General features: G+C 45.7%; 1 protein-coding gene across 2 annotated transcripts; it reads right to left on the bottom strand.

Moving 5' to 3' along the window:
- Nucleotides 1-5,413: 5,413 nt before the first annotated feature.
- LOC139410293 (G protein-coupled receptor 17) lies at nucleotides 5,414-20,576 on the bottom strand. 2 transcript variants are annotated; one of them, XM_071155782.1, is made up of 3 exons: nucleotides 19,298-20,576; nucleotides 8,193-8,351; nucleotides 5,414-7,585 (listed from the first exon to the last, which is right to left on the bottom strand). In XM_071155782.1, the coding sequence occupies exons 2-3, from the start codon at nucleotides 8,347-8,349 to the stop codon at nucleotides 6,699-6,701; spliced, it is 1,044 nt and encodes a 347-aa protein (XP_071011883.1). In that variant the 5' UTR covers nucleotides 8,350-8,351; nucleotides 19,298-20,576; the 3' UTR covers nucleotides 5,414-6,698. The 2 variants fall into 2 exon arrangements, with proteins under 2 accessions (XP_071011883.1, XP_071011884.1); XM_071155783.1 differs by having other exon boundaries at nucleotides 5,785-7,585; nucleotides 19,302-20,562.
- Between the last annotated feature and the right edge of the window lie 1,483 nt (nucleotides 20,577-22,059).

The raw sequence follows: 22,059 nt of genomic DNA, 5'->3' as shown, positions 1-22,059 counted from the left end.
CAGCAAACATGTACACGGTCAAATACAAATCTTAGAATCAACTATTAAAGACTACCAGAACACACTGAATGAGTTACAGGACAAAATAAAAACCCTCCAACCCAAAAAGGCCTGTGGTGTTGATGGTATCCTCAATGAAATGATCAAATATACAGACAACAAATTCCAATTGGCTATACTAAAACTCTTTAACATCATCCTTAGCTCTGGCATCTTCCCCAATATTTGGAACCAAGGACGGATCCCCAATCCTCAAAAGTGGAGACAAATTTGACCCCAATAACTACCGTGGAATATGCGTCAACAGCAACCTTGGGAAAATACGGTGCATTATCATTAACAGCAGATTTGTACATTTCCTTAGTGAAAACAATGTACTGAGCAAATGTCAAATTGGCTTTTTACCAAATTACCGTACAACAGACCACGTTTTCACCCTGCACACCCTAATTGACAACCAAACAAACCAAAACAAAGGCAAAGTCTTCTCATGCTTTGTTGATTTCTAAAAAGCTTTTGAGTCAATTTGGCACAAGGGCCTGCTATAAAAATTAATGGAAAGTGGTGTTAGGGGGTAAAACATACGTCATTATAAAATCCATGTACACAAACAACAAGTGTGCGGTTAAAATAGGCATTAAACACACATTTCTTCCCACAGGGCCGTGGGGTGAGACAGGGATGCAGCTTAAGCCCCACCCTCTTCAACATTTACATCAACGAATTGGCGCGGGCACTAGAACAGTCTGCAGCACCCGGCCTCACCCTACTAGGGTGATGATCTGGTGCTTCTGTCACCAACCAAGGAGGGCCTACAGCAGCACCTAGATCTTCTGCACAGATTCTGTCAGACCTGGGCCCTGACAGTAAATCTCAGTAAGACCAAAATAATGGTGTTCCAAAAAAGGTCCAGTCACCAGGACCACAAATACAAATTCCATCAAGACACTGTTGCCCTAGAGCACACAAAAAACTATACATACCTTGGCCTAAACATCAGCGCCACAGGTAACTTCCACAAAGCTGTGAACGATCTGAGAGACAAGGCAAGAAGGGCCTTCTACGCCATCAAAAGAAACATAAATTTCAACATACCAATTAGGATTTTGAATCAGTTATAGAACCCTTTATGGTTGAGGTCCGTGGTCTATTCACCAACCAAGAATTCACAAAAAAAAATGGGACAAACACCAAATTGAGACTTCAGAATTCTGCAAAAATATCCTCAGTGTAAAACATCAAATAAAGGAAGCAATTCCCAAACCTAAAACATAAAGCCATGATCTACAGAGAGATGAACCTGGAGAAGAGTCCCCTAAGCAAGCTGGTCCTGGGGCTCTGTTCACAAACACAAACACACCCTACAGAGAGATGAACCTGGAGAAGAGTCCCCTAAGCAAGCTGGTCCTGGGGCTTCGTTCGCAAACAGACCCCATAGAGCCCCAAGACAGAAACACAATTAGACCCAACCAAATCATGAGAAAACAAACAGATAATTACTTGACACATTGAAAATAATTAACATAAAAACAGAGCAAACTAGAATGCTATTTGTCCCTAAACAGAGAGTACACAGCGGCAGAATACCTGACCACTGTGACTGACCCAAACTTAAGGAAAGCTTTGACTATGTACAGACTCAGTGAGCATAGCCTTGCTATTGAGAAAGGCCGCCGTAGGCAGACATGGCTCTCAAGAGAAGACAGGCTATGTGCACACTGCCCACAAAATGAGGTGGAAACTGAGCTGCACGTCCTAACCTCCTGTCCAATGTATGACCATATTAGAGACACATCAGATTACACAGACCCACAAAGAATTAGACAACAAACCCAATTTTGATAAATTCCCATATCTATTGGGTGAAATACCAGTGTGACATCACAGCAGCAATATTTGTGACCTGTTGTCACAAGAAAAGGGCAACCAGTGAAGAACAAAAAACATTGTAAATACAATATATTTTGTACTTGAACTATTTTCACATCGTTACAACGCTGTATATATACATAATATGACATTTGAAACGTCTTTATTATTTTTAGAACTTGTTTTGTCAATGTAAACATGTTTCCCATGCCAATAAAGCCCTTAAATTGTATGTAATTGAGAGAGAAAGGCCAGAGTTATTCTACACATTGGTAGCTTCGCCTAATGAAGAGCAAGACATGCAGCTTTGAATAGATTTTCTCCCCTTTATTTAACTAGGCAAGTCCATTAAAGAACAAATTGTTATTTTCATTGACTGCCTAGGAACAGTGCCTTGTTCACTGCCTTGTTCAGTGGAAGAACGATAGATTTTTACCTTGTCAGCTCGGGGATTCGATCTTGCAACCATCCGGTTACTAGGTCCAACGCTCTAACCACTAGGCTGCCCTGCCGCCTCTACACTCTAACCACTAGGCGGCCCTGCCGCCTCTACACTCTAACCACTAGGCTGCCCTGCCGCCTCTATACTCTAACCACTAGGCTGCCCTGCCGCCTCTACACTCTAACCACTAGGCTGCCCTGCCGCCTCTACACTCTAACCACTAGGCTGCCCTGCCGCCTCTACACTCTAACCACTAGGCTGCCCTGCCGCCTCTACACTCTAACCACTAGGCTACCCTGCCGCCTCTACACTCTAACCACTAGGCTGCCCTGCCGCCTCTACACTCTAACCACTAGGCTGCCCTGCCGCCTCTACACTCTAACCACTAGGCTGCCCTGCCGCCTCTACACTCTAACCACTAGGCTGCCCTGCCTCCTCTACATTCTAACCACTAGGCTGCCCTGCCGCCTCTACACTCTAACCACTAGGCTGCCCTGCCGCCTCTACACTCTAACCACTAGGCTGCCCTGCCGCCTCTACACTCTAACCACTAGGCTGCCCTGCCGCCTCTACACTCTAACCACTAGGCTGCCCTGCCGCCTCTACACTCTAACCACTAGGCTGCCCTGCCTCCTCTACATTCTAACCACTAGGCTGCCCTGCCGCCTCTACACTCTAACCACTAGGCTGCCCTGCCGCCTCTACACTCTAACCACTAGGCTGCCCTGCCGCCTCTACACTCTAACCACTAGGCTGCCCTGCCGCCTCTACACTCTAACCACTAGGCTGCCCTGCCGCCTCTACACTCTAACCACTAGGCTACCCTGCCGCCTCTACACTCTAACCACTAGGCTGCCCTGCCGCCTCTACACTCTAACCACTAGGCTGCCCTGCCGCCTCTACACTCTAACCACTAGGCTGCCCTGCCGCCTCTACACTCTAACCACTAGGCTGCCCTGCCGCCTCTACACTCTAACCACTAGGCTGCCCTGCCGCCTCTATACTCTAACCACTAGGCTACCCTGCCGCCTCTACACTCTAACCACTAGGCTACCCTGCCGCCTCTACACTCTAACCACTAGGCTGCCCTGCCGCCTCTACACTCTAACCATTAGGCTACGCCGCCAAACTGGTTACCAGGATTCAGGAAATCCAATGAGAATCATACAGTCCAGGTGGCTGTGAAGTCTGAGGACCAATCTACTAGTTACTAAGCCTACAGTTTCTTACACTTAATTAAGCTATTCATTACACACTCGCGCCTTAAAACGCACACACACACACACACACACACACACAAAATTTGTTTTTTTTAGAATGTGGTTTTTGCATCAGCAGTTGTTCTCCTTGTGTTGTCAGTCACTAGCAGCCGTTCAGTTAGCCCACGTCAGCTAAAAAAACAGTTTAGTGTTATTGGTGAGTTAACCTAGTTAGTGTAGTTAGTCTAGCCAGCTGTGTACACCACTTTACAAAGTGTTATTTAATAACCACTAAGACAGTCTATAACCTCAGTCTACTCTGTACAAAGTGTTATTTAATATCCACTGAAACAGTCTATAACCTCAGTCTACTCTGTACAGAGTGGAATTTAATAACCACTAAGACAGTCTATAACCTCAGTCTACTCTGTACAGAGTGGAATTTAATAACCACTACTAAGACAGTCTATAACCTCAGTCTACTCTGTACAGAGTGGAATTTAATAACCACTAAGACAGTCTATAACCTCAGTCTACTCTGTACTGAGTGGAATTGAATAACCACTAAGACAGTCTATAACCTCAGTCTACTCTGTACAGAGTGGAATTGAATAACCACTAAGCCAGTCTATAACCTCAGTCTACTCTGTACAGAGTGGAATTTAATAACCGTTATTAAGACAGTCTATAACCTCAGTCTACTCTGTACAGAGTGGAATTTAATAACCACTACTAAGACAGTCTATAACCTCAGTCTACTCTGTACAGAGTGGAATTTAATAACCACTAAGACAGTCTATAACCTCAGTCTACTCTGTACAGAGTGGAATTGAATAACCACTAAGACAGTCTATAACCTCAGTCTACTCTGTACAGAGTGGAATTTAATAACCACTAAGCCAGTCTATAACCTCAGTCTACTCTGTACAGAGTGGAATTTAATAACCGTTATTAAGACAGTCTATAACCTCAGTCTACTCTGTACAGAGTGGAATTTAATATCCACTAAGACAGTCTATAACCTCAGTCTTCTCTGTACAGAGTGGAATTTAATAACCACTAAGACAGTCTATAACCTCAGTCTACTCTGTACAGAGTGGAATTTAATAACCACTAAGACAGTCTATAACCTCAGTCTACTCTGTACAGAGTGGAATTGAATAACCACTAAGACAGTCTATAACCTCAGTCTACTCTGTACAGAGTGGAATTTAATAACCACTAAGCCAGTCTATAACCTCAGTCTACTCTGTACAGAGTGGAATTTAATAACCGTTATTAAGACAGTCTATAACCTCAGTCTACTCTGTACAGAGTGGAATTTAATATCCACTAAGACAGTCTATAACCTCAGTCTTCTCTGTACAGAGTGGAATTTAATAACCACTAAGACAGTCTATAACCTCAGTCTACTCTGTACAGAGTGGAATTTAATAACCACTAAGACAGTCTATAACCTCAGTCTACTCTGTACAGAGTGGAATTTAATAACAACTAAGACAGTCTATAACCTCAGTCTACTCTGTAGAGAGTGGAATTGAATAACCACTACTAAGACAGTCTATAACCTCAGTCTACTCTGTACAGAGTGGAATTTAATAACCACTAAGACAGTCTATAACCTCAGTCTACTCTGTACAGAGTGGAATTTAATAACCATTATTAAGACAGTCTATAACCTCAGTCTACTCTGTACGGAGTGGAATCTAATAACCACTAAGACAGTCTATAACCTCAGTCTACTCTGTACAGAGTGGAATTTAATAACCATTATTAAGACAGTCTATAACCTCAGTCTACTCTGTACAGAGTGGAATTGAATAACCACTAAGACAGTCTATAACCTCAGTCTACTCTTTAAGGTGTATAAGCACATAGAATGAAAAAAGACACCATTTATATATATATATATATGTGTAACAATTTATTAATTTACAGTCCTAAAGTGAAGATACAGTCAAATGTATAAATAACAGAAAGGCCATGAGATATTTTAGGTGAGAACAGTTGGCTCGTTGCTCAGCCTGGGCTCTTTGATATCATATGACGCTCTATAGATCCCTTTCTGCAATATGTCAAATGTTATGTCAGGATGCATAGCAATTACAATGCATTGAGGAAACAGTGGTTTGTAAACAAACAGGCTCGCAAACTCATGTCCAAACACATACATTTGAAGACACTGATGACTAACATCAGTGTCAAACATAACGTTTTGCTAGAAAGTCGGGTAAGAGATTTATCCAATATATAATTTTGAAATGAATGACTACATTTTTTATTTTATTTTTGGTAATAGGACGACAAGGAAACGTTAATGGAGATTACTTGAGGAAAATACATTTTGATTGTATCATGAATTAACTTGGCGGGAAACATTGAAGATACACTTTAATTAGTGAGAATAAGATTGTATTATCGTAATAATATCCTTGCCCAAAAGCATGTTAGGCATTACTAAGCACGATTTTAAAGAGTTAACAGATCAAGACCTACTAAGATGAAAAGGCATGCATTTCCCCCCCCCCCCCCGTTTTTAAAGAAAACAAGGTTTTACGCAAAATACTGTACAACTAGAATTACAGCTGGGATGGCATCCATTGATTTGGTTTTTTACCAGCACTTTGGCAGGGTTGAAAATAGTTACAGCTGAAGGGAGATGATAATGAAACAAACTGTAATTGATTTCAAAGACAAAGTTAAAGTCAAAGATACAGTCTCATATGGACAGGAGAGGCAGTACAGAACAAAGATACAGTCTCATATGGACAGGAGAGGCAGTACAGAACAAAGATACAGTCTCATATGGACAGGAGAGGCAGTAGAGAACAAAGATACCGTCTCATATGGACAGGAGAGGCAGTACAGAACAAAGATACAGTCTCATATGGACAGGAGAGGCAGTAAAGAACAAAGATACAGTCTCATATGGACAGGAGAGGCAGTAGAGAACAAAGATACAGTCTCATATGGACAGGAGAGGCAGTAAAGAACAAAGATACAGTCTCATATGGACAGGAGAGGCAGTATAGAACAAAGATACAGTCTCATATGGACAGGAGAGGCAGTATAAAAATAAGTATTGAGAGGCTTGAGTGAAAACAGGTAGAAAAATGTATTTAAAAAATGACTTAAAAATAAGTCCGTCAGATAAAGTTGATATTTCAGATGGTTCCACCTCCGGCTTCTCAGAACTCAGACTTGGCGCTGACAGAGCTCTCGTGTGTTCCCTTCAGCTCTCCTGCACTGGTGGCCCCTGATCCCCCGGCCCTGTCTCTAAAGAACAGCCTCCTCACCGTTCCCCGGAACTTCTCGGCCCCAAACAGGTACACCAGAGGATCCAGGCCCCCGTTCAGACAGGTGAGGGAGGAGGTGACGCGGTTGGCCAGGGACAGACCCCGCCTGGTCTGGCAGGAGACATCTGGGTGGGCGTACCCCAGGATGAACGTGGCTCTGGAGGCGTGGTACGGCAGGAAGCACACCACATAGATCAGCATGACCAGGCCGATGGTCCTCAAGGCTCGCAGCTTCAGCTGGGGCTCCAGTCGGGATCCTCTCCTCAGGCTGTGGATGATGAGCAGGTAGCAGGACAGTGTGGAGAGGAAAGGAGGGGTGAAGGCTACGGCTAAAGAGACGAGGGCCTTGCGGGAGGCTTTCTCCCTGTACAGCTGCAGACACACCGTCATCCCGTCCACATCCGCAGTCTGGCGGGTGACCAGCAGGGGCGCCATGGAGACGGTGACCAGCACCCACAGGGAAAAACTGATGGTGTGGGCGTAGCGGGCACGGCGGATCTTCAGTGACCTCACGGCGTGCACCACGGCCAGGTAGCGATCCCCAGCCACGCACGCCAAGAAGTAGAGACTCGCGTACATGTTGACATAAAACAGGAAGCCGGCGACTCGACACGGAACCTCGCCGAACGGCCAGTGGCCCCCCGTGAGGTGGTATGTGGCGCGGAGCGGCAGGATTATGACGTAGGAAAGGTCGGCCACAGCCAGGTGCAGCAGGAAGACGTTAGCGGGAGAGGATGTGCCACGCTGCCGGGAGAAGATCCAGAGGGCCAAGGCGTTACCTGTTGTGGTGAAAGAACGAGACTTGTACTGATCTCATTTATTAGAACTCAAACATCCTTATCTCAACTAGGGTGGATGAAGAGGGTATCTCAACTAGGGTGGATGAAGAGGGTATCTCAACTAGGGTGGATGAAGAGGGTATCTAAACTAGGGTGGATGAAGAGGGTATCTCAACTAGGGTGGATGAAGAGGGTATCTCAACTAGGGTGGATGAAGAGGGTATCTCAACTAGGGTGGATGAAGAGGTTATCTCAACTAGGGTGGATGAAGAGGGTATCTCAACTAGGGTGGATGAAGAGGGTATCTAAACTAGGGTGGATGAAGAGGGTATCTCAACTAGGGTGGATGAAGAGGGTATCTCAACTAGGGTGGATGAAGAGGGTATCTCAACTAGGGTGGATGAAGAGGGTATCTCAGCTAGGGTGGATGTAGAGGGTATCTCAAGAATAACTGTCAAGGTAGGCTATATAGCGAACATAACAACACACCACACTAGGCAACACAGCACAACATAATGGAACAAAACATAACACAACACACCGCAACGCTACGCAACACAATGCAACGCAACACAACACAACATTATGTAACATAACATTACATTACCATTGAGCGCCAGGAGAAAGACCAGAATGTAGTAACCTCCAAACACCATGTTCTCCACAGTGTTATCTACAGGAGCACAGCTACTCTCTGAAGACGCGTTGGACAGGATGGACGTCAGGGCGTCCATGTCCATGGTGGGAGTGGTCTGTATCTTCATCTCTGGGAAGAGAGAGGAGAGAGAGAAAGAGGGAGACACAGAAAGAGAGAGAGAGAGAGAGAGAGAGAGAGAGAGAGAGAGAAAAAGGCGATCAAATAACTGAGAAGAACTTGATTTTGGCTGCTTGTAAATGCTCTTCTTTTGACTTGAAGAAGAAGAAAATGAGCAGCTGCTTTTTGGAATGTGGTTGCAGCAAAAGGCAATCTGTAATATAAAATAATAACAAAAGCTGGAAAATCTTGGAAAAGAGCGAGAAAATAAATTACCAAGATAAAAAATCAAAATGGAGGTTCTGTAGCCTACAGATGTCAACTATTTGCAAAGCAAAGAACAATGTTAAAAGTAAAATAAGGAGAGAGTCACCCAAGATCTTGGTGGCAATACTAGAGGGGAAGAAGACAACAATACATAGCTTATTTCATTCTGAGAGCCAATCACCAAATACCCAAAACATAGAAAGATTGGTATTGGAAAAGGCAGACAGATAACAATCAATGAGGACAATGATGAAAACGGCCCCTTCCTCATCATAATGTCTACCATAATGACACCATCATGGTTCAGGGGTCAGAGAGCAGCCTGAGGGAGTTCCAGGAAGACTTCCAGTCCCTCAGAGAAGAAGCTAAGAAGCCTCTCCACAGGCCAAAAGGCATGAGAAGACAACCCCTTCCGAGCCCTGACCGAAGCCCCGTCTCTCCAATCCTCTCCACAGACCAAAATCCATGAGAAGACAACCCCTTCCAAGCCCTGTCCGAAGCCCCGTCTTTCCAATCCTCTCCACAGACCAAAATCCATGAGAAGACGATGCCTCCAAACCCTGACCGAAGCCCCGTCTCTCCAATCCTCTCCACAGGCCAAAATTCATGAGAAGACAACCCCTTCCAAACCCTGACCGAAGCCCTGTCTCTCCAATCCTCTCCACAGACCAAAATCCATGAGAAGACAACCCCTTCCAAGCCCTGACCGAAGCCCCGTCTCTCCAAGCCTCTCCACAGACCAAAATCCATGAGAAGACGACCCCCTCCAAGCCCTGACAGCCCTGACCCCTCCAAACCCTGACCAAAGCCCCGTCTCTCCATTCCTCTCCACAGGCCAAAATCCATGAGAAGACAACCCCTTCCAAACCCTGACCAAAGCGCCGTCTCTCCAATCCTCTCCACAGGCCAAAATCCATGAGAAGACAACCCCTTCCAAGCCCTGACCGAAGCCCCGTCTCTCCAAGACTCTCCTCCGACGTCAAATCTCTTAGAGACAGTCTATCTTTTCTAGAAAGAGACTTTGCTGAGTTTAGAGAGAAATCATTGACCTACCAGAGCAGGACCGCAATCAACAGCTGAGGAGAGGTTGAAAATGTTAGTGAAGACACTTGTCAGTTGGTTAGCGCATGCTCTGAGTACACTTCCTGGTAATCCGTCTGGCCCTGCGTCTTACTCACATCGGCTACAGAGTGCTTGACACACAGTCGCCTGGAACAGCTGGTGTTCTCATGCATGCTTCATTGTTGCGCGCGTAGAAGTCATTTAGCTCGTTTGGTAGGCCCGTGTCACTGGGCAGCTCGCGGCCTGCCTTCCCTTTGTAGTCCTTAATAGTTTGCAAGCCCTGCCACATCCGATTAGAGTCAGAGCCGGTGTAGTAGGATTCAATCTTAGTCGTGTATTGATGCTTTGCCTGTTTCATGGTTCTTCGGAGGGCATAGCGGGATTTCTTATAAGCGTCCGGGTTAGAGTCCCGCTCCTTGAAAGCGGCAGCTCTACCCTTTAGCTCTGTGCGGATGTTGCCTGTAATCCATTGCTTCTGGTTGAGGTATGTACGTACGGTCACTGTGGGGACGACGTCATTGATACACTTATTGATGAAGCCGTGACTGATGTGGAACATGCACTACAGATGACATCATGGGTAAAGTACAACTGATCTGCTCTAAGATAGGCCTAATGAACTAGAAACATACATGAACTACAGATGACATCATGGGTGAAGTATCAATGCACGCATAGGCTATAAAGCTTAGAGAATAATACTTTTTTAACCTAACTATTATTATTATTGAGTATAGAAATACTGTTATTAGTTTTAGTTTTATAGTTATAACACATGATAACACCCACAATGACAACAAATTGGTTCACAGATTAAACATTCCACTGTTAAAACACATCCTAAAGGAACATTTGAAAGACAACATCCATAAATATAAACTGCTATAACAGTCAGGGTTTGTGATCTTCAACCTTTGGGGGTGAATCAAAATCAAATCAAATCAAATTTTATTAGTCACATGCGCCGAATACAACAGGTGTAGGTAGACCTTACAGTGAAAAGCTTACTTACGAGCCCCTAAACGACAGTGCAGTTTAAGAAAATATGGATAAGAATAAGAGATAAAAGTAACAAGTAATTAAGAGTACAGGAGGGGGCTGAGCACGCACCCCTGAGGGGCCCCTGTGTTGACGATCAGTGTGGTGGATGTGTTGTTACCACCTGGGGGCGGCCCGTCGGGAAGCAGTGTAACTTCTTCTGGCCTGTTCTGAAAGAGGATGTTGTATCTTACTGTAAGTCCTGTGGCGTTTGCCAGCGGATGAGTAAACCAAAACAAACTTGACCGGTTGCACCTTTGCAGCCAATTCGTGCTTTTGACTGACCTTTCAGCAGGATTGTGTTGGTCCTTTGCCCAACGTCAAGAGTGGTAAACAGTTTCTCTTAACCATATTGTGTGCTGCCACTCGTTTCCCTGAGGCCATTCCACTGAGGAAAATCACGGCTTCCAGTATTGTTAAGGTCCTGGTGAAATTATTTTCAACGTTTGGACTTCCGCAGGTAGTGCAGTCGGACCAAGGTTAGAAGTTAATGTCAAGTGCTACAACAGTTGGGTGTAACCCATTACCCCTCTAGTACCTACCACCCAGAGTCTCAAGGTCTAGTACCGACCACCCACAGTCTCAAGGTCTAGTACCCACCACCCAGAGTCTCAAGGTCTAGTACCTACCACCCAGAGTCTCAAGGTCTAGTACCGACCACCCAGAGTCTCAAGGTCTAGTACCTACCACCCAGAGTCTCAAGGTCTAGTACCTACCACCCAGAGTCTCAAGGTCTAGTACCGACCACCCAGAGTCTCAAGGTCTAGTACCGACCACCCAGAGTCTCAAGGTCTAGTACCTACCACCCAGAGTCTCAAGGTCTAGTACCTACCACCCAGAGTCTCAAGGTCTAGTACCTACCACCCTGAGTCTCAAGGTCTAGTACCGACCACCCAGAGTCTCAAGGTCTAGTACCGACCACCCAGAGTCTCAAGGTCTAGTACCTACCACCCAGAGTCTCAAGGTCTAGTGCCTACCACCCAGAGTCTCAAGGTGCTCTTGACAGACTTCATCAGACTTTGAAGTCTATATTGAGAGTTTACTGCTTTGAGTTTGAGGAAGACTGGGATGAAGGGGTCTTGTGCTGTTTGCAGCACGGTAGGTTGTTCAGGAATCTCTCTGTTTTAACCCGAATGAACTCGTGTTTGGACATCATATCAGAGGTCCTTTGAGTTTACTGATAGAGCAGTTGCTGCAGGGCGACACCTTAAAAGCAGGAAAAACATCTGTTGGAGAACGTTAGCTCTTTTTGACACAGATTGCACCACACCTGTGAGTTTGAAAGTGAGAATCTGGAGAGGGCGCAAATTAAAATTTGGTAAGAGCGGAAGGCCCGAAACCGCACTTTCAATATGGGTGACCAAGTCCTGGTTTTGTTGCCATTCTGGGGTCACCGTTGCAAGCTTGTTTTTCAGGCCCTTACCCCATAGTGAAAATAATTGTTAATCTGGATTACATTATCGCCACACTGGAGCGCAGGAAGAAAACGGCTGTGTCATGTCAACATGTTGAAACCGTACTTCACCTGCTACGATCGGCGCGGCGAAGTCAGTGGAAACCGGTAGTGACATTCTGCCTGTAGCCACTACTGTCCCCGTTGACTATAGTCTTCCTCGAGAGCATGAGGAAAGCCCAATACACCCTGTGCCGGTTGGATGGTTGACTAAAACTTTGATGACTTTTTGGCACACTTCTCTCCGGAGGAAAAAGACAACATTGTTGCACTGCTTTTGAATATCAGGGATTATTCTCAGATGTGCCGACTCAGACAATTGTACTAGAGCATGACGTTGATGTTGTGGACTCTGTCCCAATCAAACAAATTCCACTGAGGAAAATCACAAGAGGAAAGTTGCCATGGATGTTGCAGGAGTTTCCCCTTGAAATCAGACATGAACATGGTAAGGACAACTTCGTTGCTGATTGTCTTTCAAGGGTGGGCAGTCTATACGTTTCGTGTTTTTCATTTTGCCAGTGTGTTGCTTTGGCTCACAATTTATTTTGACTGTACGTTTTGCGATTTTGGTTGGGCTTTAAAGAAGCGTAAAAGTTTTTCAAAAACTTGTGAATTTTAGGCAACTATTGAAAGGAAAAGAGAAAAAATATATATAAAAAGATTGTAACATATATTATATTTATAAAATTACAAAAACAAATATATGATAATGGCACTGGAGGGGAGGCCTGCCGTTTTATGGGCTTTTAACCAACCGTGCTGTTTTGTTTGTTTTTTCGCATTGTTTGTAACTTGTTTTGAACATAATGTCACATTACCCCCTGGTCTGACCCAGTTGTCTGATTTGTCACATTACCCCCTGGTCTGACCCAGTTGTCTGATTTGTCACATTACCCCCTGGTCTGACCCAGTTGTCTGATTTGTCCCATTACCCCCTGGTCTGACCCAGTTGTCTGATTTGTCACATTACCCCCTGGTCTGACCCAGTTGTCTGATTTGTCACATTACCCCCTGGTCTGACCCAGTTGACTGATTTGTCACATTACCCCCTGGTCTGACCCAGTTGTCTGATTTGTCACATTACCCGCTGGTCTGACCCAGTTGTCTGATTTGTCACATTACCCCCTGGTCTGACCCAGTTGTCTAATTTGTCACATTACCCCCTGGTCTGGCCCAGTTGTCTAATTTTGTCACATTACCCCCTGGTCTGGCCCAGTTGTCTAATTTGTCCCATTACCCCCTGGTCTGGCCCAGTTGTCTGATTTGTCACATTAGCCCCTGGTCTGACCCAGTGTCTGATTTGTCACATTACCCCCTGGTCTGACCCAGTTGTCTGATTTGTCACATTACCCCCTGGTCTGGCCCAGTTGTCTAATTTGTCCCATTACCCCCTGGTCTGACCCAGTTGTCTGATTTGTCCCATTACCCCCTGGTCTGGCCCAGTTGTCTAATTTTGTCCCATTACCCCCTGGTCTGACCCAGTTGTCTCATTTGTCCCATTACCCCCTGGTCTGACCCAGTTGTCTGATTTGTCCCATTACCCCCTGGTCTGGCCCAGTTGTCTAATTTGTCACATTACCCCCTGATCTGACCCAGTTGTCTGATTTGTCCCATTATAAGTAATGACCGAGTGGCTCTTCCACTGGTGAAATGGCCTCACCGTTTGAGCGCAGGTGGTTTAGAAGTGATGTTTCTGTCGTTGCTTGCAGCCGCCAGTCTAATAGCACTTCTTCTGTAAATATTCCAGTCCCAACAGATGCATCTGTAACTGTCTATTGGCTGAATAAGTTTTTTTTTAAACATTGAACACCCATTGAATCTAAAATGCTATAATCTATTTTATTTCCCTTTTTAATTTCAAGTCCTTCAATGTGGTTTAAATCTCCTACCAAAAGAGAACATTCACCGTTCTCTGTTATGACCTCCGACATCACTTTTAATTATCCAATCACCACTCCCCTGCCTGCCGCACAGGACAGCTGTAAGCAGTTAGCCATAAGGCCAAACATCAATATTATCAGAGCCTCCGTGAAAGGCACAAAAGAGGTGTGTACCGGAGATAGTTCTTACTATCCCGCAGATGTTGGAGCAGAGGGGAGTGTGTCAGTGGGATACACACACATAAACCACTCACAAAATACAGAATAACTCATTGATGAAAGTCATATGATGTAGTTGTGGGACTCCCCACTAAAACTAGGCTTGTCCTGGACTGCCTGGGAACTGTGGAGACATTCCTGGGTGAGAGGAGGCTCAACACCCTCCTTTGTCCGTTTTCAAAACTTCAACCTCAGCAGCTGTCTCTCCTATACATGCTGACCGGAGAGCCAGAGTGACTCCCAAATGGCACCCTATTATACAGATGTACCATCTTAATTTGATCACTCTTTTGTTGATGATCATTTTCCTGCACGGCAGGAAATGTAGCCTTGTATTATATTCAAGGTTTAAAACGTGCTTCTAAAGTTTGTAATTTCCACTTAAAAACTGTAGACTTGATTTGACCTAACGTAAAATGTACCAACATCTACAACAAAAAAAAACTCACATTTCCTGTTGCTGCAGGATTGTTTTCCCTCAATAGCAATGTGGCTCAAATTAAGATCCTACATCTGTACTCTATGCCATTTAGCTGACACTTTTATCCAAAGCGACTTACAGTTTATGTATGGGTGGTCCTGGATATCAAACCCCACTACCCGTTACAAGCACTGTGCTCTACCAACTGAGAAACACACTATTCCCTATGTACAGTAGTACACTACTTTTCACCAGAGTCTTACGGTTTCTCGTCAACAGTAGTGCACAATATAGGGAATAGATGACCATTTGGGACACAGACTCAGAGAGCCAGAGGTCACATAAGGACTTAGTCAGATGTAGTACCACTGACAGGACGGATCTCTTCCCTGTCTGATCTTCGTGGTGTGAAACAGTGTTCAGGACAGATCTCTTCCCTGTCTGATCTTCGTGGTGTGAAACAGTGTTCAGGACAGATCTCTTCCCTGTCTGATCTTCGTGGTGTGAAACAGTGTTCAGGACAGATCTCTTCCCTGTCTGATCTTCGTGGTGTGAAACAGTGTTCAGGACAGATCTCTTCCCTATCTGATCTTCGTGGTGTGAAACAGTGTTCAGGACAGATCTCTTCCCTGTCTGATCTTCGTGGTGTGAAACAGTGTTCAGGACAGATCTCTTCCCTGTCTGATCTTCGTGGTGTGAAACATTGTTCAGGACAGATCTCTTCCCTGTCTGATCTTCGTGGTGTGAAACATTGTTCAGGACAGATCTCTTCCCTGTCTGATCCTCGTGGTGTGAAACAGTGTTCAGGACAGATCTCTTCCCTGTCTGATCCTCGTGGTGTGAAACATTGTTCAGGACAGATCTCTTCCCTGTCTGATCTTCGTGGTGTAAAACATTGTTCAGGACGACGGATCTCTTCCCTGTCTGATCCTCGTGGTGTGAAACAGTGTTCAGGGGAGCTGTTGGACTACGAGAGGACGGCATTTCCCAAGCAACCTTCTGCCTCTACATTGTGTAGGGGCGTCCCAAATTGCATTATTTTTTATACATGGTGCCCTAGTTTTGACCAGAGCCCTATGGAACCCTATTCCCTATATATAGTGCACTACTTTAGACCAGAGCCCTATGGAACCATATTCCCTATATATAGTGCACTACTTTAGACCAGAGCCCTATGGGGGGTTAGGGGGGGATCACGCTCCACTGATTTATTACTGTGTGTGACAACCCCCTACAGGGAGATAAACCCCCAGAACAAGCCTCTATCACAATGGTCTGATGGTGTAAATGTGTGGGAGTGTTCGCACCAGTCCAGCAGTCAAGAGAGGAAAGAGGGGATTCTTTGGATCAGACTAGGGCTGTGTCCCAAATGGGCACCCTAATCTCTATTCAAGTGCACTGTTTTTGACCAGGGAAGATAGTCAAAAGTAGTGCACAATATATAGGGAATAGGGTGCCATTTGGGACAGATACAAATAGTTTTGAGAGATTATTCAAAGCCTTCATTTGTGAGGGGGAATGGGATCGCTGTCGGGTTCTGCAGCGGAGAGCACAGCCTTCTCTCTAGACATATTACACTTTCCAAAGGAACCTGTCACTGGGGTTAACAGGAACCTGTCACTGGGGTTAACAGGAACCTGTCACTAGGGTTAACAGGAACCTGTCACAAGGGTTAACAGGAACCTGTCACTAGGGTTAACAGGAACCTGTCACTGGGGTTAACAGGAACCTGTCACTAGGGTTAACAGGAACCTGTCACTGGGGTTAACAGGAACCTGTCACTAGGGTTAACAGGAACCTGTCACTGGGGTTAACAGGAACATGTCACTAGGGTTAACAGGAACCTGTCACTGGGGTTAACAGGAACCTGTCACTAGGGTTAACAGAAACCTGTCACTAGGGTTAACAGGAACCTGTCACTAGAGTTAACAGGAACCTGTCACTGGGGTTAACAGGAACCTGTCACTGGGGTTAACAGGAACCTGTCACTGGGGTTAACAGGAATCTGTCACTGGGGTTAACAGGAACCTGTCACTGGGGTTAACAGGAACCTGTCACTGGGGTTAACAGGAACCTGTCACTGGGGTTAACAGGAACCTGTCATTGGGGTTAACAGGAACCTGTCACTAGGTTTATTAGGAACCTGTCACTGGGGTTAACAGGAACCTGTCATTGGGGTTAACAGGAACCTGTCACTAGGTTTAATAGGAACCCGTCACTGGGGTTAACAGGAACCTGTCATTGGGGTTAACAGGAACCTGTCACTGGGGTTAACAGGAACCTGTCACTGGGGTTAACAGGAACCTGTCACTGGGGTTAACAGGAACCTGTCACTGGGGTTAACATGAACCTGTCATTGGGGTTAATAGGAACCTGTCACTGGGGTTAACAGGAACCTGTCACTGGGGTTAACAGGAACCTGTCACTGGGGTTAACAGGAACCTGTCACTGGGGTTAACAGGAACCTGTCACTGGGGTTAACAGGAACCTGTCATTGGGGTTAACAGGAACCTGTCACTGGGTTTAATAGGAACCTGTCACTGGGGTTAACAGGAACCTGTCATTGGGGTTAACAGGAACCTGTAACTAGGTTTAATAGGAACCTGTCATTGGGGTTAACAGGAACCTGTCACTGGGGTTAACAGGAACCTGTGACTAGGGTTAACATGAGCCTGTCACTAGGGTTAACATGAGCCTGTCCCATGGGTTAACATGACCTTGTCACTGAGGTTAACAGGAGCAATGTGACCCCTGTTAAGAGTTGATCCCCACAGACAATCCTGAAAGCGCAAATTGAAGGCTACAAAATACAGTGGCAAATTTCCCTAACGTTAAAGAAGTTACCTGATGAGATTCACTGACCCACCGTCTGAAAACAGGAAGTTACCTGATGAGATTCACTGACCAACCGTCTGAAAACAGGAAGTTACCTGATGAGATTCACTGACCAACCGTCTGAAAACAGGAAGTTACCTGATGAGATTCACTGACCCACCGTCTGAAAACAGGAAGTTACCTGATGAGATTCACTGACCCACCGTCTGAAAACAGGCCTCATCTGACAGACTCCAAATCTAACTCCAACCGAAAAACACACAGCAGGAAGCCAGACTTGAGGCGTGCATGTGTGCTGATGAATTCGCTGGGTTTATTTGGCTCTGTGAACGGAGCTAGGTACAATATCTATTGAGTTACAATGGACCTGTTATCTCCAGTGACCTTGAGAACTTGAACAAGTCTTATCCTCCAAAAACTAAAACTCTACAAATAAGACCATGGTAAAGAAAATTCCTTAGCGTAGTCACAGATCAGAACACCACAAACATCTCAAATGCTTCAGTTAATAATTTGAGTCCAATGAGTCAATATAATTAAATCCCCCATTAAAATCTGTCAGTTTAAGAGAAATATGTTTTTTTTTTGCGTGGGCTGTGTCTCAATCCAACTCATCCGCCTACGACGGCCTTCCGCATCGGCGGTGGAAGGTGGCAGAGCTACAGCGGTGTTTGTCAGACCAGGAGACATTCCAGAAATCGTTCTGAACTAATATGACAACTATACGGAAAGATGAGACTCTCACGAACACGATGGTGTTCTCGATTTTGCTCTACGACCCCCACAAGGGTCACGAGACTCGTCTGGAGGTAACCAGTACCGTTTAAAACAATTGAAACAATTTCTGGAATGTATATGAAGGTATTGTAGTGTTGTGCCAACCCCCCAGAAGGGGTTAAATATGTGTAAAGATATACATATTTCCTGAGCTTTCTCCTAGATACAGGACAGACACCCTTTTTATTGCCCTTTTTTTAAAACTAATTTTTAATATGTTTCTTTGGGCTAAAAGTAGTAAATGCCAAATTCAATATTTTATCAAATATTTGTTTCTATATTTTTTTGATACCTAAATGGGTCCTAAAATTCAAAATCAAATACCTAAATGATACATAGTATAACAATCTTAAAACAATTCCAGATATCAATTCCATATATCAATTCCATATATCAATTCCAGATATCAATTCCAGACATCAATTCCAGATATCAATTCCATATATCAATTCCAGATATCAATTCCAGATATCAATTCCAGATATCAATTCCAGATATCAATTCCAGACATCAATTCCATATATCAATTCCATATATCAATTCCAGATATCAATTCCATATATCAATTCCATACATCAATTCCAGATATCAATTCCATATATCAATTCCAGACATCAATTCCAGATATCAATTCCAGATATCAATTCCATACATCAATTCCAGATATCAATTCCAGATATCAATTCCAGACATCAATTCCAGATATCAATTCCATATATCAATTCCAGATATCAATTCCAGACATCAATTCCAGATATCAATTCCATATATCAATTCCATACATCAATTCCAGATATCAATTCCAGATATCAATTCCAGATATCAATTCCATATATCAATTCCATATATCAATTCCAGATATCCGGGAGAGAGAGAGAGAGAGAGGACACTCAGAAGACTATGACATTGTCATGCGACATTTTCTGCAAAAAAAACCTTCAACTCAAATACAGAAAAGACCACGAGAAGGTAAATTATAAAACCAGAGAGAGATCAGACTTACCCACCAGTGTTCTTCTCAGACAGCGTGTACTGCTTGAGGGAAGTGCAGTGAGGAGGAAGTGGTGTGGCTGCCCAGTGCAGTGAGGAGGAAGTGGTGTGGCTGCCCAGTGCAGTGAGGAGGAAGTGGTGTGGCTGACCAGTGCGGTGAGGAGGAAGTGGTGTGGCTGCCCAGTGCAGTAAAGGAGGAAGTGGTGTGGCTGCCCAGTGCAGTGAGGAGGAAGTGGTGTGGCTGCCCAGTGCAGTGAGGAGGAAGTGGTGTGCCTGCCCAGTGCAGTGAGGAGGAATTGGTGTGCCTGCCCAGTGCAGTGATGGGGTCGTGGAGTAGCTGACTAGTCTACGTTGGTCTGGCTGTCAACAGCTGGTGTAGGACGAAGCAGCAGTAGAGTTGTTATTGATTAGAAGAGCACAGTAAAGAGCTGTACGGGTAGGGTTCACAGAAGAGCAGGGTAAAGAGTAGTACGGGTAGGATTCACAGAAGAGCAGGGTAAAGAATAGTACGGGTAGGATTCACAGGAGAGCAGGGTAAAGAGTAGTACGGGTAGGGTTCACAGGAGAGCACGGCAACGAGCAGTATGGGTAGGATTCACAGGAGAGCAGGGTAAAGAGTAGTACGGGTAGGATTCACAGGAGAGCACGGCAACGAGCAGTACGGGTAGGATTCACAGAAGAGCAGGGTAAAGAGTAGTACGGGTAGGATTCACAGAAGAGCAGGGTAAAGAGCAGTACGGGTAGGATTCACAGGAGAGCACGGCAACGAGCAGTACGGGTAGGATTCACAGGAGAGCACAGCAACGAGCAGTACGGGTAGGATTCACAGGAGAGCAGGGTAAAGAGTAGTACGGGTAGGATTCACAGGAGAGCACGGCAACGAGCAGTACGGGTAGGATTCACAGAAGAGCACGGCAACGAGCTGTAGGGGTAGGATTCACAGGAGAGCACGGCAACGAGCAGTACGGGTAGGATTCACAGGCGAGCACGGCAACGAGCAGTACGGGTAGGATTCACAGGAGAGCAGGGTAAAGAGCTGTAGGGGTAGGATTCACAGGAGAGCACGGCAACGAGCAGTACGGGTAGGATTCACAGGAGAGCACGGCAACGAGCTGTACGGGTAGGATTCACAGAAGAGCAGGGTAAAAAGCCGTAGGTAGCACAGCACAGTGTAACGGGTCCTCTTCTGGATGTGGAACAAAGTGAAGACTAGGAGGGACTGGGGAGGACCTGGGTTGGTTGGGAGGCTCCTATGCTGTCCTCTGTGCTGCTCTCTCTCACTGACAGGAGGTTAGGAATGTTGTCTTATCACCCTCTTTTCTATCTCTCTCTCCAGGATGCTCTCTCTTTCTCTTTCTCTCTCTCTCTCTCTCTCTCTCTCTGAGACTGTGGCTCTTTTTGTGTCTCAACATAATGTGATAACAGAAATTCTGAGTCCCAATGGGGAGGCTTTGATATGAACCCTGACCCCACCCTTTCTTCCCCATCCCCTCTGCTCTGAGGGCCACTTGTACGCCCAACAATAGGCCGAGTCAGGGGGAGTATCGGCAGGCTCTGTTCAGCACAGAGAAAAGAATGGCGTGCCTTGGTTGCAATGAGTGGCCGGGTGGGGAACCATGGTAACCGCTAAACCAAGCCTAGTACTGGTGTACACCACTGGTCCCAAATGACACAAAAGCAAGGCACTATATAGAAAATAGGGTGCTATTTGGGAGGCAGCCAATGTCTTTAGGATGAAGAACTCCACATTCCCCTCCTTCCTCCCTCCCCTCTTCCCTCCCTCCCTCCCTCCCTCCCTCCCTCCCTCCCTCCCTCCCTCCCTCCCTCCCTCCCTCCCCATCCTATCAATAGATAGAAGATGGACTGTTAATTGAGCAGTTTATGACTAAAGTCTTAGAGATGATCCTTTGTAGGGATCTTCTGTCTGGAGTTCTAAAAGACAGAGAGAGAGAGAGAGAGAGGGGGGGAGAGGGAGGAGGGGGAGAGGGAGAGGGGGAGAGGGAGGAGGGGGAGAGGGAGAGAGAGAGAGAGAGAGAGAGAGAGAGGGAGAGGGAGGAGGGGGAGAGGGGGAGAGGGAGGAGGGGGAGAGAGAGAGAGGGGGAGAGGGGGAGAGGGGGAGGGAGAGAGAGGGAGAGAGAGAGAGAGAGGGGGGGAAGAGAGAGAGAGAGGGAGAGAGGGGGGGAGAAAGAGAGAGAGAGAGAGGGAAAGAGAGAGGGAAAGAGAGAGAGAGAGAGAGAGATAGGGGGGAGAGAGAGAGAGAGAGAGAGGAGAGAGAGAGAGAGAGAGGGAAAGAGAGAGGGAAAGAGAGAGGGCCCCCTATGCTCCCTGGAAAGAGCGAGGGATGAGTTGAAAAACAAGAGGAGGGCGGGAGAGCGGTGGAAGAGGAGAACAGGGGCATCTTCCATTTGGGGGGAGAACCAAAAATAATTAGCCAGACAGATGTGGAGAAACTTGGAAGAGGGAGGGGGTATTTCTTTCATACACTGAGATCCCAGCTGTGTGTTAGACATATTGTCTCGCTCTCTTCTTTGGGCCTCGTGCATCGACATGTTAATAGCCTTCTCTTGCTATATCCCAAATGGCACCCTGTCCTATCTAGTGCACTACTTTTACTGCACTACGTTAGGCCAGGGCTCATAGGACTCTGGTCAAAAGTAGTGCACTATATAAGGAATAGGGTGGTATTTGGGATAAAGACCCTGAACTGAATGATGGTACTGTCTAGTCGGGGGCCAATGGATAAGCTTTGACATCAAAACCCTTTTCGTTGAGTCT

This window comes from Oncorhynchus clarkii, chromosome 5 (genome assembly GCF_045791955.1).
Source record: "Oncorhynchus clarkii lewisi isolate Uvic-CL-2024 chromosome 5, UVic_Ocla_1.0, whole genome shotgun sequence".
In the NCBI taxonomy this organism is placed as follows: Eukaryota; Metazoa; Chordata; class Actinopteri; order Salmoniformes; family Salmonidae; genus Oncorhynchus; species Oncorhynchus clarkii.
The sequence above is the reverse complement of the archived record's forward strand: the minus strand, read 5'-3'. Positions and strand labels throughout refer to the sequence as shown.

Bases quoted from the DNA above. Each gene is read 5' to 3' on its own strand.
- LOC139410293 (XM_071155782.1), bottom strand. From the start codon at position 8,349: ATGAAGATACAGACCACTCCCACCATGGACATGGACGCCCTGACGTCC. The intron at 7,586-8,192 runs GTAATGTAATGT...TCACCACAACAG, and splicing joins CTTTCTCCTGGCGCTCAATG to GTAACGCCTTGGCCCTCTGG.